Source organism: Onychostruthus taczanowskii, unplaced genomic scaffold (assembly GCF_017590055.1).
Source record: "Onychostruthus taczanowskii isolate IOZ18803 unplaced genomic scaffold, ASM1759005v1 scaffold37, whole genome shotgun sequence".
Lineage (NCBI taxonomy): Eukaryota > Metazoa > Chordata > Aves > Passeriformes > Passeridae > Onychostruthus > Onychostruthus taczanowskii.
This window is the reverse complement of record NW_024501126.1, coordinates 6904466-6920904: the sequence shown is the minus strand read 5'-3', so window position 1 is coordinate 6920904 and position 16439 is coordinate 6904466. Positions and strand designations below refer to the sequence as shown.

Sequence of the window (16439 nt, the reverse complement as noted above, 5' to 3'; positions counted from 1 at the left end):
CCTCAAAATGGCCACAAAATTCACTGCTTTCTTAAGCAAAATTATTGTTTTCAACTCTTAGCTTTAGCATTTCTGTACTACGAAAAATTAATTTTGTGAAGTCTAGAACAGATTTTTTGTGATTCATATTCAGAGAGAAAAAAAATAAATCAGTTTCCTTGCTTTTCATATTAGCTCTGTTTTGCAGTGAGAACAGATTTAGCTTTTTGATTGGACTACTTCCAAGATGCACTGAATAAGTAATATAAAATCTCAATTTTACAATCAGCTTTTAAGCCTAGATTAAGATATTGAAAGAGAAAGAAGCTAAGAGAGTTAGCAAATGATGGCATAACTCAGTTGACAACCCCTCAAAGCTTCATTTAGTGTAATTAAAGAAAGCTAAAATAAATGCACAGCTGGTAACTTCTATGTATATGTAGTATTTCTGGACATGGAATATAGTGATTTAGATGGGCATGAAGAGGAAAATATTACTTAGTGGCATGAGCTTTAGTGAAAACTAACTGGAGTCTGGATCTACAAGGCATGGGAAAGAAAGAATTTTAATTGTTTTGAACAAGTGATGTTGAGGCATCCTAGAGAGGGATTTCCATAGGTAGCCAAGAACTCAATTTTCTTATGGTTCAGTAATCTTTTCACCCAAACAAAGGACTTTCAAAGAATTGTACCTGCCAATGTAAAGCTCAGCTAGTTACTTGAGATCTGGGTTTCATTTCCCTTGTCTGCTGTTTCAGCAGAGTCAGCAGAGAAAATTAGTGCTTTTATTTAACCAAATATAGTCTAATATTTTTCTGCATAATTGTGCAGACTTTACAGAAAGTACTAGATGGTCCTGTGCACAGAATGAGAATCAGTACCCTATCTTAATACTTTCAAGTTTTACAACTTTCAAAATTGAAGTGTTTTGAGGACTACAGTAGGTAGAATTTTGTTTTATCAAGAAAGCCATCTCAGCAGTTGAATTCTTTTATGAAAAAGTTCTTAGATATGAACTCAGTGCTACCATAAGTGACAGACTAATTGGTCTCTTAAATATTTACAAGTGATAAAAGCATATAGCTAAGCCTCCTGCATTTTTTTTTCAATGCACCATGAAAACCTGTAATATTTGGGAATATAGTCACTTCTTTAGTATTTGCCACATTTGTGTTGGAAAAATTTGCAATAAATAAGTAACAGACGGCTTTCACTACTTGTCCAATTAACACTCTGCTTTGGTGTCCACATTTTGTGGAGAGAAAGATGATCTTTTCTGCAGCTTAACAGAACAGTAATATGGCATTCAAGGGTATGCTTTTTTTTTTTTTTCCTGAGTATTGGTAAGATTGCTTAAAACAGGCCACAAGTGTTAGGAAAAAATTTGTAGCAATATGAGCTGCATGGTAATAGGTGCAGACGAGGTACTTGCTTCAATATGTAGACAGTGAGCAATAGAGGGGTTGTAGAAGAACCAAAAAGAACAAAGAAGTTGCTGTGATGTAGAATTTCCAAAGTTGACTGAGCACTTGTTTTTGGATCTGATCAGAGTTTTAGTCTAACTCTGGCTACTAGAGTGCATCCCTCTAGTATGCAGAGGGATGGTTGGCAAACCTTTGGGATTGGATCAAGACATAAAGTTTTGTTGCAAAGTAATTGCAACAGAAGTAATTCAGTATTGAAGTGTTAGATTATATATGAAATTAAAAGATTCAGTATTTAACTGTCTTGTGAGATTTCATGTTCTGGATGTAAAGAATATATAAGTAGAAAGGTGATTTCATCCTTTTGTTAACAAAAAAGAATTCAAATGATTGCTTCAGTTGTCTAGTAACTTTTGCAACATTTTATATGGTAATATTCTTCTAAAAATAAAGATGATTGAAAATAATATTTGTTTCAGCATGACTAGTATGATATCTGTAAGATATTTTCTTCTTAATTATAAAAAATATCCTTTTACTCTTTAGGAATATTCTTTTTAATGCCTGCATATAATTTTCTAAAATACGAGCATATTTCTTGCATCTGTCTTTGCTAAATGTCTGACCTATGAACCTGCTTTTACTTGTGTTGTGTCTCCTGTGTTGTATTTCTTCTGGTAGGCAATAAATAATGGAAGAAATATTATTTTTATAGGGAACTGATTCTTGTTTTCCCCTCTGCACCTTAGTGGTGGAAAAAGCCAGAATAAAAAGACTCTGTGCTTACAGCAATGCTCCCAATCTGTCTAAAGGTTACATTTACTTTTTGTCAGCTTGCATTAATATAATTTTAGCCATTTTCAGTAATAAATGTGTGATTAAAGGTTATCCATATAGCTAAATAGCAGTTATTACCATGTGCCATTTTAGTTACTTGGATAATTTGTCAACTCTATATACAAACAGACAGTTTACAAATAAGAACTTTCACTCCTGTTGTTAAAATTATAAACCAATAGCAATTTTTCATGGGTTGATCCAGTGGCTTATCACCTGCCTAACAGACCCAATTACCTTTACATTCATCTAACATTCTAGGTTAGAAAGTAGTTTTCTGTTGCCTTTATGTTCATCCACTGAAATGTAAAAGTACCACTCTTCAGTTCTTACAACACTGTTCTTGGTACTGGCTGCTTCTAGAAAATTCTATTGCCTGGTGTTTCTGGTGGTATCACTTATATGTGGATACTGCTCTGTAACAATCATCAGTTTGCCAACAGATCACAGATTAAGGTTATTTCAAATAGAGAACTGGAGGCACCATCCTGGGCTGTCCTCCAGTTCCTTGAAGCTGGAACTTACATCAGCTCTTTCTAATAAACTTATCAAGCAACCTTCTAAGAGCAGAGTGAGTATAGTTTTGACACCTCAACTCAAATTGTGTGGGATTGTCTGCTTCCATGATGTTTTAATACCTTTTTTGAAGTTCCATCAAAAATTTCAGTGTCCAGCTTGAACTTGTTTGTCCTTGTCCCATATGTGCTTCCTCTGACTATTCTTCTGTTCTTCAGCCTTACTAAATTATAAAAGCCAGGTGTGCTCCTTTCTCAGACTTCAATTCTTTCATTTAAATTCACCACTCTTCTGACTTTCATCAGTCTTTATTTTCTCTATTAATAAAAAGATAATTAACTGAACAAATGCTGAACAGCAGAATACTGATGGAGTCTCCCACGTGCCTTGCTGCATTACGTCCAGGACAGTACTTTGAAAGTAGCCCAGCTTTAAGTGGGGACTGGACCAAATGTTGCCTTAAAAAAGATCAAGAAAATCTTTTGTGCTTCCTGTTTCACGGGAGTGTTTCATGTTCACGCATCTGGTGGAGAATATGAAAACAAAAGACAACCTATAAGGTATACGTGACCACCATGCAGTCTCTTTAGTGCCAAATGCAGACAATATATTGACATTAAAACTATCCTTTGTTAGTTACAGGGGCCTTCCGACCACTGTGGAGGCACAGTAGGAGTTTGCTTCTTGGCTCCAACAGGCATAAGCTACAGGGAAGGAAGTAGCTACATAAAAAGAAGAAACATCCTGGTTCTGTATTTTCTTCTGTGGAGGGGAAAAGAAATGCAGAGAAAAGGAAAGAATTGTTTACAACGAAAGAGGTGAAGGTGAGGAGCCCTGTGAAGGGAGGTTTTGTGGAAGCAGCTGAGTGAAGCTAATGTGAAGAGGCTGTAAGGGAGAAGAATTGGGAAGGGCTGTGATGTGTGATTTCACACAGTGACAGGCTCTGTGTGTGTGTATTGGGAATTTCCTGCATGGAATACACTTTTTTCAAGGTAGAGGCCGTCTGGCTTCTGTCTGTTTTATTTCCCTAAGGAAGTGCTGAATTTAAAATGAATCATCCCTTCAAAACATTGAGAAAATCCCTTTCTATTATTTATCAAGGACAACACAGAGCACATATTGTAGCTGAAATAGTCGTATAAAGTGTGATCATACTTCACATAATTTACCTAAAACAATGGTCAGCATGATGTTCTTGGCTTGAGCTTCATGTTAAGGATCAACTCTTTTGCAGAAGGGGTATCCTTGTGCAATTTGTTGGTATTGAGAAGAAGAGCTTCATGTTACTAGTGCTTTGTCTTTTTTACCTGCTCTAGCAGTTAGCTGTCCCTAGGAAAAAATATTGCAATATCTTCATTTACAGAAGTGGGTTTCCTTAAAGGAATTTCATTTACATTACAACATATTTATTTGGAAATGAATGTTATGGTACCAAGGACCAGACCCAAAAATACACTGAAAAAATGTGTTGTAATCCTTATTTTTAGGTGACTGCCTCCACGCATCCATGGTTTGAGTTACCACCCAAACCACAGTGCTCATACAATGCATAGGGAACTATATGCCTCAGAAAAGAATTGATCTCATATTCACTGAATGTTTCTTACCCAGCATCAAAGACAGGTTGTTTAAGGCACCTATGAAGAAGAAATTCACCCTCACTCCTTGATCTTTAGTACCTTTTTTTGCTCCACTGGGAAAACACCTTTCCTTAGTGCTACTGTCTGCACAATTTCCCTGAAGGCATCTTTCAAAACTTGGTGTGAAGAAAATGTAGCTGTGGTGGTGTCCTTTATAATGGAGTTTCTTAACCAAAATAATGTATTGTTTTCTATACAGAATAGAGGTTTCAATAGGAAGGACAGAGAATAGCCCGATGGTTACATTGAACTTAAACACTGCTTTGATTTCTCACAAAATATTATAACTAGTTCCATCACATTGTGCATGAGTGCTTTAATAGCTAAACTTTTGGAATAAGAGGGAGAAGGGAATGAAGAAACTAGACCTCACTTTATCTTTTAGGGCATGGTGCTGTTTTCTTTAAAGCATGACAACCTCAATCCTACTTTTTGTGCAATGTTGTCAATAAGGCATGCTTGAAGAACACAGTTTTATGGGCACTGATAGGCTGTGGTGTGATTTAGGCACCAGACTGCTCTGTTGCCTTAGAGCAGAGATTATTCTATCTCTCCACTATTGATTTCTCTAATTTGCCATTTTTGATTCTATTTTAGATGCTTGTTGGGTTTGGATCAGATCCAAATAACAACACTGGGACTGAAGGAATATCACAGTACACTGCTGTCTAAACTGCTCTGCTGTGTAGAAGCGGCAAAATTGAAAATTTAAGATGGCTGACCAGTGAGCTCATTGCTCACTGAGGAGGTGAAGGAGGGAAGAGCTGAGCTATTCTCCCTGGAATCTAGATACAGAGGACACCTGGGAACAGTTCAGAGCTAGGTCAGGGGATGTTCAGACTGGGTATGAAGAAGCATTTCTTTACCAAGAGGGTGGGCAAACACTGGAGCAGGCTCCTAGGGACGTGGTTGAGGCCCCAAACCTGTCAGTGTTTAAGAAGCTTTTGGACAATGACCTTAATAACCTGCTGTATAACCTTCAGTCAGCCCTGGAGTGGTTAGGTATTTAGACGTAATGGTCACTGTCGGTCCCTTGCAATTGAAATATTCTAATTCTGTTCTCTTCTAAATGTGTTCCTGTGTAGCTATGTTCAGTTTGGGAAATGAGCTCTTTTCTCAAATAAAAATAGGTTTGAAGCAAACCAGAAGAACTAACAGTATTAGCAGAAATCCAGCCTTGAGCTAATTCCTTCTTATTGTGAACCATTATCCTTTTTCTTAATTAATTAATAATGGGAAATTACAAAATTAAGTAATTTGGTTTGACTTTGGATTCTCTAAATAAGAACAGAAGAGTGGCTGTATTGATTCAAACCTGGGGTCTATCTAGCCCAGTATTCTGTCTGGAATGTGTAAGGGCATGAAAGGGACATCGGCGAAGAGTGAGAACAGGGCAATCACATGGTATTTGTTTCCCTAATGTTGTTATTGTGTCCAAGTTTAAAGTTAAATAAATACACAAAGTGCCTGTTGCCCTCTAAATTATTTTCCATAGAACAGCAGAACTTCGAAGGCTTCCACTCTGAAGGAATTCTCTGTGTTCACTGTCATGCCAGTTCTGTCTGCAGAACTGAAACTAAAGGAAACTGGCTGGTTGCAAGTGAAGTAGCAAGTGTTCTCTCCCTAGGTGACCAAGTTCATTCAAAACTGAAGTAAATGGGTTTTGGGGGTTTGGTCTGTGTGAAATTAATTCAGTAACAAAATAAAATTTACCACAGTTGATGCTCTTGGAGACCACTTCAGGAGTGATGGTCAAAATCTACAGGAAAACAGGCTGTGTTATGCTTTGTCCATTAGATAACAGCCTCTGGCACCTGCTTTACAAGCCCTTTAGCAGTGCACTGTGTGGAATGCAAGGCTGCTGCTGCCTTTCCATGCTTGCTGTGTACTTAGTGTTCTTAGTGGTGTAGCACCTGAACTTAAAATCACTTCTAAATAAGAAACAGAACAGTTTTATTAAGCACAATCAGCATAGGGAAATTGAATATAGATAGGACTGGAGCACTTTAAAACTTGTTTTTTTAAAGGAAAATAATGTCAGCAAATTTCTGCAAGTATTAAATGTAGAGGAAAGCATTGATTTTTGAGACCTGTTTGGAAATTTGGCTGCAAATATTTCCCTCTGTCATTGAAAAGAAGTACAAAACTTTCACAGCACAGCCACAAAGTTCTGCTATTGATTTCATAAAACCTAGGGAATAACAATCATTTTTCTATGAAAAAAAAAAAAAAATGGACAGTTTTCTTTCCCTGCAGGAACTTGAAGCTAGGCTGTTCTAATAAAGGTGGGAATTAACCACCTGAATGGTTTCCTGGCATCTACAGCTAAGAACCTTGTCATCATTTTAAAGTCAGTTTGAAATTTCCAAGGTACAAAACATCAGCCATCAGTTAAATATGTGTGGGTTTGTGGGGGTATTGTTTAGTTATTTTGGTTTGTTGGACTGTTTTTTTACATTTTCCAGGATCCTCATAGGGAATTGGATGAGGTTTGTTGGAACATCAGAAAAAGGACTTCTTGATAGGGTAGCCAAGTTGATACCACAGCTGATTAATAGAGTGCTATTCAATATTTGAGAGAGCCTACAGTGTCATATTTATAGAGGTGAAGAGAGTGCCTACCAATGTCATAGATTTTGATGTTATTTTAAATTGGTCTCAAACCCCAAAATTTGCTCTTAAGGATTGTTTTTTACTATGGAAATTTATTGAAGGGTTGGTACTTTTTTGCAGGATTATCTGATGTAAAATTTATTCTTAGGTTGTTTGTATTTTCCCCCACCAGATAGTTGATACTAAAAGTTGTTTACTATTTTGCAGATAACCTGAAATGTACTGCTGATTTAAAATGTGCTTCTCCTTTGCTTTAGATGGAATATTAGTTTTTCAGCCTCCTTGCTTTTTGTGAAATGCTTCTGGATCTTTTTTTTTTTCCACCTTCCACAACAACAAAAACAATTTAAAAATCAGTAGACAGTATCTGCCCATAATTATATACAGCAATATTTGTGTAGCTCCATTCTAGAAATAATTTAAAAGATCATGTGCTGATACAACTCCTTGTAAAATATTTTCATAGCTTTTCTACAGTAGTGTTATATACAATTTCATTAATTGTTTTAGATATAATTTCATTAATTGTTTTAGAAAACAAGAAAAATATTTTGGTGCAGCAGATAGCTATAGCAATTTTTCAAAAAATGAGTGACAACTGTAAACTGAATGACTTCACACAAAGGAGAGGCACACAAACATTTCTTGGATAATTAGAGGAATACAAAAGTGTGAATTTGTCCTGGCAGCCTGCATGCAGGCTCAGTGATAAAGCAAGGAGTGTGCCAGAAACAGCGAATGAAAGAAAACCTACCTCCCTTCCCAATACAAAGTGAGTTTCTTTGCTGTGGTGTTCTTCTGGGGAGCAGCAAGGCAATGAATAACCATAACTGCTTTGGCCTGCTGTGCATGTGCACTGATGTATTTTGGTGCATGTTAGGAACAATGAATTTCTGCAGGCTGCATAGTAAATACTGTTGCTGGGGAAATGTGTGCAGGGCAGTGGAGCTCCTTCTTGCACTGAATGGTTCTGAACCTCTCGAGGCATTTCTCTGAAGTGGGCCTGGTCTCACATCAGGCCATGTAATGTCTAAAACTAAACCCAAGTGATGCTGCAAGTACTGCTGTGGCCATGTAGTGTGCAAAACATGTCTAGGCCTGTGGTTTGGTGTCACTTACCTTTGCCTGCCATTGTCCCTGCTGCCAGTGCCACAGGCAGACATGCACCTTCCGGGAGTTCAGCTGAGTCCAAGGTGCCCTTGCTGCTTCCTGGCACCTGCTTTGGAAATGAATCTTTGGGTGTTTGTAGAGGTCCTAATAGCAACACAGTCTGAAGATGTATCAGGTAGCTTTCCTTCTGCCAAAATACTCAGTAGCAATCTCCACCTCTGGGTTACCTCCCTTGAGGAGTTTGGTTGCTTTTATAGAAATATGGCTGGTGAATGTTGTCCAGGAAAGCATTATTTTGGTGTCATATGGAGCATTCACTGCTACACCACCAAAATGCCTTTTGACTCCTGTAAAGTGCTGAGAGAGGCATTTGATGGTCTTCTGTAACTCACCTTGCTACGCAGGTGCTGGCTCATCTAATCATGGTGGATTTCTATCAAGTCCATCATGAAGGGGCACCCACTTCTTGTTTAACTTGATTTGAGGCAGGCATAGGAAAAAATTAAGGCTCCCTGAGGCCTGGTTTGTTGCTTGTTTATGGACAAACTGTAGGTCAGTCTGGGATTTTTCTCTATTTTTGTCTGAAAAGGGATACACTTGATGTACAGAGCTGCTGGTAATAGTAAGACATCCTCAGCTGGCTGTAGAAAATCTGTGTTTTTGCAGTGCTTCATGCTGCTGCTGTTCCCTCGCTGTGCAGAGGTAGTAGAGCTCCCCAGGTGATGCTCCCCAAAACGAGCTCCCTGCAGCATGCTGTGCTCATTTGCCTTTCACCCTCCCCATATGCAAGGGCACACACAGAGGGTTCTCACTGCTTTGGTGCTTTTATGACATTCATGCAGAAATGGGAATGTGTGAGTTCAGCTGGAATCAAGATGACTGTTCTGTGGATATTTCCTTCCCTCATTCTTGCCTAGGGAGGTAAACCAATTTTTACCGGAGTACCTCCTTTCCTAGGTAGTTACTAAAGGTAAAGTTTTAAGCACAATGTAGTGCATCCTTACAGAAGATAGGTTCATTAGCTTAAACATCAACATCAAGAACTAAACATGTAACAATATTCTTCTTTTCTTTAGTCAAGTGTTTTGTTCAATTTTTTGGGTTTTAGCATTATCTTCTCATTCTTAAGTTATTCAGCTTCCTTGCAATTTTCCTTCAACACATGGAGATTTCCAAAGGCAATATAAGCATAGAAGAATCAAGTTTTGCATAGTTGAATAGTGATGGAGGATTCTTTCAATAAGTCACATAGAATTAAGTAGAACAGTAGTCTTATTTGTACCTAGAACATTTGAAGTATAAACAGGATGCAATGACTACCAAAAATAAAAGAAGAATACATAAATTACAATTATTCTTCTGAGTTTGGGTTAAGGGACTTAGTAATTCTAACTGCTTGAGTTCTCAGGTCAGTCATTTTTTATGCTAGAATTTTCTAAGGCTATACTAATGTAGTTCTGGTTAAAATCCCTTCCTCAAACTCTTAAGGTGGGCTCAGGCTACCATTGCTCATCTTCCTCAGTCAAAGTTACTAACGTTTGCAAACTTACATAATGAGGCAAAGGAACATCCAGAAAAGTGGTTGTTAATACATTTTTTTCTTCATAAAAAAATATGAAGCAAAAATACGTTTTGCTGAACATGCTGAAAAAAATTATTAGGACAATACTTCTGTTAATTATTGTTTTTTTGTCTTTTCATGTATTTGATATAACTATGCAGACAATTGTACCGATCTCTTGTGCAGCTGGGAAACACCTGAAAGGAAAGGATAGAAAAGGGTGCCCTTTTGTACACTCAAGCAGATTTGGCAGAGTCGTGTGACAGCCTAAAGGCTTCCTGCACAAACAAGTCAGGCTTCAGTCAGGAACCATTTTCAGGCCAAAAGCAGGGGAAGTTCTGTTAAAAAAAAAAAAAAGGAAAAAGGAAAAATAAACAGTATTTAGATTAAAACTATGGCAAATTCTAATAAAGTTTTTGAGTGAAACCCTTTAAATGTTTGTTTGCAACAAACTGGCATTGGATTGCAACCAAGAAATAGCAGCTTCAATATCCAACTACACTGGATTGTTAAAAAGCTAAAGAACATGAATTTAACTAAGGAAAACAGCACTCTTTCTATACCAGAATATACTGATATCTTTGTAGGAGCAAATACAACTTTAATAGAGAATCATAAAATCTTTTATATTGGAAAAGACCTTTGTGACCATTGAGTCCAAGCATTGACCCAGCACTGCCAAGTCCACCACTAAACCATGTCCCCAGGTGTCACATCTACACATGTTTTAAAATACCTCCAGGGATGGGGACTCACCACTGACCTGCTCAGCCTGGTTCATTTTCCACATGTTGAATAAGAAGGTAGCATTAGGATAAAAATTCTGATGGTGGATCTGCAATCATTACTCTAAAAGCTACATTATTTATTGAAAGACCATTACAGTACTGGTGAGGAGAAGCGTGACTAAAATTGGAAAAGACAAAATGTAGCGAAAATTCATGGTGATCCTGAGATTAATATGGATACTGTACAGTGTTTCTGTGGAAGTCAGACAAATTATATTGGGGATTACTATGAATCAACCACAAGAGATTAATTTAACATAATGACCTTTGTTACATTTTGTACAAGTTTGCTACTTAAAAAGGACTAAGCTGGAATTCCTGGAAGTGGTAATTCACTCTTTATGCACGACCTGATTTTCTTTTCTAATTTATTTGGATGAGATGGCATTGGCTTTTACATCATTGTGTTCTTGCCAGCAACATCTAGTAATTCATTCTGCCAGCAAGAATGCCCCCTGAGATATTACCTTTTTTTTCTGGCTGGTGAGGTGATATCTATCACAAAGAAATCTGGATACTGGAAGAGGGACTCTGGAGTGGAAAGTAGTACATTACTTATTATGGATTGTGCTAATTACAGAAAGGAAGATTGCTCTCAAGTATGTCAAATGAAGCTGCAGTTATTTAGTACATCTGAAAATCAGACAAAAGGAATGTAAAATTGGAAAAAGTGTTATTTCAAAAAGAGTCACTGTCTCTAGTCACCACTAGGACTTCATTTCAAAGGTAATTTAAATTAAAGTAATTTTGTACAGTTCAGCACTTTGCAGTTATTATTGTTTGTCTGAGGACTCTGGCAACACTTATCTTCAATATTGTTAATTTCAGTGGACTTGCATGCAAGAATTTTAGTTCACTATCTCATCAAAGGCCTGGCTTCTTAATCTATAATATCTCACTACTGTGAGTCAATATAAACCACAGACCGTAGATATTAGGAAATTTATGATGATGTATAGATTTGAACTTGCCATGTTAACATTTACGATGCCAGGTAGAAATTGAAAGTCCTTTAGAACTATTTTTATGTAAATTAGACAATATTTATTTTTAACACTATCAAATCTGGTAAATAATTTACATAACTTCTTTACTGTAAAAATAGACCTCCACAAGGAAGCATTTAATTTAATTTACATTACTATTGTTCAGAGCATAGATAGTAGGAGGTATACTGACATATTAATAAATGATCCAGCATCTGCTGGGAAAAGGGAAAACAATTAGAGATTTAAATCCTTTTATTCATTCAAAAGAGCATTTAGTCTCAACATGAGAAAATAAATGAAAAAATAAATATAATTGTTGGAAAAGTTAAAATAATTTCAGTCTTTGTTGTTTTGGTTTCTTTTTTAACTTATGGATGCAACAGATGTTGTTGTTCTCACTAATAAGTATCTTACAAAAATGTACAGAAAAATCTTTCAGTCACGGGTGTAATAATCAGTTCATTGTTATCAAAAGAATGGGTAGTACTGAGTAACTTCAGTCCTTTTTGTATTCTTGTCATATGAGAAAGACCTATATTGAGGCATAAACAAAACATGCCTTGGAGGAAAGTGTAGTCATTGCTTAATTGAATATACAATTTATTTTATCATTCATTTGAATGTATCTTTCATTTTGTTGGGAAAAAAAAAACAACCTACCTAGCCCATCCTCTGGTGTGCATGCTCATTATTTTAAAATTAAGACCTTCTGTTGCTTAAATGCTTGTACATAGAAGCACAAACACATCTAAATTTACTCTCCTGTGTAGGCCAATTGAATTAACTTGGCTGCACATTTGAATAATATAAAAATGTACATAATGATCAGCAGAACCAGGAATCATACTCATAATTTCTTTCAGAAATCACATGTGGCTATTCACTTGAGAAAGCAGTTTATAATTTTCTTGATAAACACGGAGAATCAGACAAATGGAAGAATCCAAAAGTTGAAAAATGCTAACGTTTTTTTGAAATAGTGTAGTTTGTATATCAAAATCAAGAGGCCAATTTCTATATGCATGATTCAAATTACTTGATAAAGAAATAAAGATGCTTCCCTCCAGCTGAGTGCATGCTGTACAAGTCATTAATTAAAACTATATACAAAATTATGTATTCTAAATACGTTTTTTATTCTTAAGTGTGTTCTTCTCTTAAATCAGTTCCTTCAGAATAGATTTATATCTGTATATTCATGGCACACTACAAAACAATTTAATTAAAAATGATCACTTTTTTCTTTCTCTTTCCAGTTCAACAGAAGAGCAGTTTCACTGGCAAACACAAGGTAATGTGCCTATCTACAAATATGTATTACTTACATTTTCTCCCAGAAAGATCATTTTTACCTAAAGAAGAGGGAGGGGAAAAGCACATTGATGTATGTGGAGGTTTTTGTTGGGGTTTTTGTGTGTTTTTTTCTCATTGCTAGTGTGTAAAAACTGTACTTAAAAAGTGACAGGATCTGGCAAAAGTTTTTAGGATTGACAAAAAGTACACTGAAACTAAGTAGAGTTTTGAGAAGAGGCATTGCTAAATGTGTCTCTGGCTTTTTTTTCTACTGGACCTAAATATTCTCATTTTGCTTTTATTAATCCAAGGCCCTACTATCAAAGGATGGCACAATTTTCAGTATGGCCAGCGTCCTGGGAGTGTTTGGCCTGCATTCCTTCATCAGCTGTGAATGCTTAGTCACATATAACTGGTTTTAGCTTTTGTCTTGTATATGGCTTTACCTTTTTGACCTTCTTCTATGTTTTTATGTTGTTAATTTCATTATAGATGGTCAGAAGGATATAGAAGATGAACTCACCACTGGTCTGGAGCTGGTGGACTCCTGTATTAGATCGCTGCAGGAATCAGGGATACTTGATCCACAGGACTATTCAGCCAGTGAAAGTAAGTTGCTAGAAATATGTTTTCTAGAACCCCAACATTTCTTGCTTTAAAACTGAATTAATGTCTTTAAGTACTGCTAGTTGTTTGGGAGAAAAACAAGCACATTAAATATATTTTAAGGAAAATATTTTCTAATTGCAATGTTGCTGTACTATACTATAAGGTCATGTTTCAAAACTTCAACATCACCACCATAAAAACAACATGCAAACAGCAATTTTTCACTATCCAAATGTAATAAAATGAAACATACTGGGTGGCTGTGAGGAAGTCTGATGTCTCATGGTAACGACTTGGCCAGGTAGCTGGTAACTCCTTACAAGTAAAATTTTCTTGTGGATACACAGACAGAAATAAGTGAACTTAAAGATGATGCATGGAACGGCAGCTGTAGCAAGAAAGGTGAAGCCTTTTCTCCAAGGTTGGCTCACTGGTCACTTACCAGCCATTCTGTTTGCAGAACTGTGCAGTGAGTGGATGGACTGTTGGCTAAAACCAGCCACTGGGGAAGTGAATCAAGGCTACACAACAGCAAAAGTGATCAAGGGACATGCCACTCAATGTGTTTGTAGAGCAGATGTCTACCAACAGTTGTGCTCATGAGTCACACCGAGACTGTTTTCCAGCATGTTAACTGGTCTGTTATCAGATGGAGCACTAGATGATGAAAAAGCAGGTTAATTCCCTAGCTTCCTTTCTTTTTTCTCAGGCTCCTGTCTCATATTCTGTCCCCATCTGCCACAATATAAACCCACATTCACTTCCCTGCCTCTGCAGCACCTGACACTGGCTTTGCTTTTTTTCAATATTCCTCTACATCTCCTTCCCTCTTGGTCAGTTGATCCCTGCTACCCAGTACCTTGTGACTGAGTCACATCTTTGGAGGTGGCTGCCCAAATTCAGCTTTCTTGATATCAAAAGGGAAAATCTCCCCTTCACCTGAAAAGGTTGATGAACTTTGACAGCCACCTTCTTCAATGCATCTCTAGCAATGACAAGTCATCACTTGCAATATGGTCATCAGGTGACAAAAGGAAGACATTGCACATTGGGTGCAGAATTTTAATTTGTCAGAACACTTTTCATTATTTTAAAACAAGGTTTCCTGTCAAATTCAAGCTGACAATCCTGGGACAGTAGAAAATCTTTCATTTTTCATGTGCACAGGATTTCTGGGCCAACAGTGTCAATAACACTTTTGTTATGGTTTTGCTTAATCTGAACACAGTCTGTATGATTGACATCTATTAAAATGTTGCTTGATCTGAACAAAATGGTAAAAACATGATGAAAGAATGTAAGTCCTTGTTTTTTTTTCATTTGGGGTGAAGAGAAACAAAACAGATTAGCATGATAAGGATTGCCTTCAAAAGGATTCTATGATAGAAAAATGAAATGGGTAGATGGCAATAGAGGAGACTGAGAGCAGAGTGGGGCCAACTTGTATGAAGAGCTGCCAAAAACTGGCTTAAGAGATGGAAAGTAAGAAAAAAATATTGGAGAAAGATAGTACATGGAATGAGGAAAACTAATACTAAAGACATTTCTGGGGAGCATCACAATAAGCTAAAACACAAATAGGAATGCAGGTAGATAGAAAGAAGAATAAAGAACATGGGCAAATGGAAAACGGTGATGGAGAAGAGGAACAATGGAGAAGGATTTGTAGGGGATCATCAGGAGAGGAACTGACATTTGTTGAAGCAGGAGGTCCATACAGAATGTTGAAAGATGAGTTTGCTTGGCTGGATGATTTGTTTGTGGGAGCAAGAGCTAGGTGCAAAGAAAGGGAACAACAGGGTGATGAGAATGACAGCCAAGAAAAGGAAAAGTGGTATCATTATGGACAGGACAGTTACTGTCCCTAAGAAACATAGGTTTGGAGAGAACAGGCAGGTGCGTGTGCTCACAAGGAAGCAGGCTTCCCCACAGGGCTGCAAGCTTGATTTTCTGCATTGTCAGGAAATATTTATAAAGCCTTTTGTCACCGTGCCCTTATTCCTCTGCTCAGGGCTCAGCTTGTAATAAAACTAGATTGCTATTTGCCATTTATGGGTTTAATTAAGAATCAGATCTATATGCCAAAGCTAACAGTTGCAGCTCTGCTAATCACTCATAAATATAATTAGGATGTCATATACTGGATTTTTTTTTCCGGTTTGGGAATCTTTTTTGATTTTTGAGTAAAATGTTATAAACACATCAGACAGGTAAAATGTTACTGTGTTTTAAAAGTCAAAAGTACAAAAGTCAAGATTGTCTGTACAGCATAATTTGAATTTTTAATGAATGCATTAGAAAACAATTATTATCATGCCCTATTTTTTACATTTTCTGTCCATGCCTCATTTGCCCTAAGCTGAAGCTCAAATTGCAACAGCACACTAGAGGGGAGAGTGCTTCTGACTTCTGTAAGCAACAAGTAGAACACACATACACAATGAAAACAAAAGTCTCATATTTACTTAAAATTTTATTTTGTCCCTCCTTTGTGTCCTAAAGCTTTCCTGTTACAGTTGTAAAATCATTCAAACTATTTTCTGCTGATACATAGTTTTAGGTGTTCCCAGTTAGGTGTGCTGAGAACAAACGGTTGTAACAAAACACTGTGGGAGCACAGTGTCAAATATGTGAAGCATGATATAAAAAGGAAGTTTAAAGCGCACTCTGTAATACTCAAACACAGTATTTGCATTTCCTAGACACTTCAGTTCTTAATTCTTTCAATTTTGAAACAGGAAATGAGGTCTATATAAATGTCTCACTTTTCAGGTATTCCAAAAATCACCATTTCTGATGTATCTGAAGTAAACGTTGAGTGCTACAGAATTATCCACCAGGGTGCTATTTTTTTTTTTTCTTTGTATTGAACATTTTTCAATGGAGACCTGATGTGATGCAGTAAAAAACACAGACCATTTTGCATTGTGTGCACTGGCTGTAAGGCAAGGAAGGAGGGGAAGTGTGATGACTCAGAAAAGGAAGCTTAGTCTGGCATTTTCTAACTTTTGAGCTACCGATTTGACAATTTTACTTATGTTTACTTCTCTGCAATTTGACTGCAAAACTGTATTTTAAGT

General features: G+C 36.8%; 1 protein-coding gene across 1 annotated transcript in view; it reads left to right on the top strand.

The window, feature by feature from the left end:
• Positions 1–16439, top strand: part of CTNND2 (catenin delta 2) — a 518515-nt gene that overhangs the window by 202732 nt on the left and 299344 nt on the right. Inside the window, exons 3-4 of the mRNA XM_041411749.1 lie at positions 12714–12748; positions 13243–13359. Coding sequence (XP_041267683.1) covers positions 12714–12748; positions 13243–13359 — 152 coding nt within the window. The remainder of the gene's footprint in view (positions 1–12713; positions 12749–13242; positions 13360–16439) is intronic.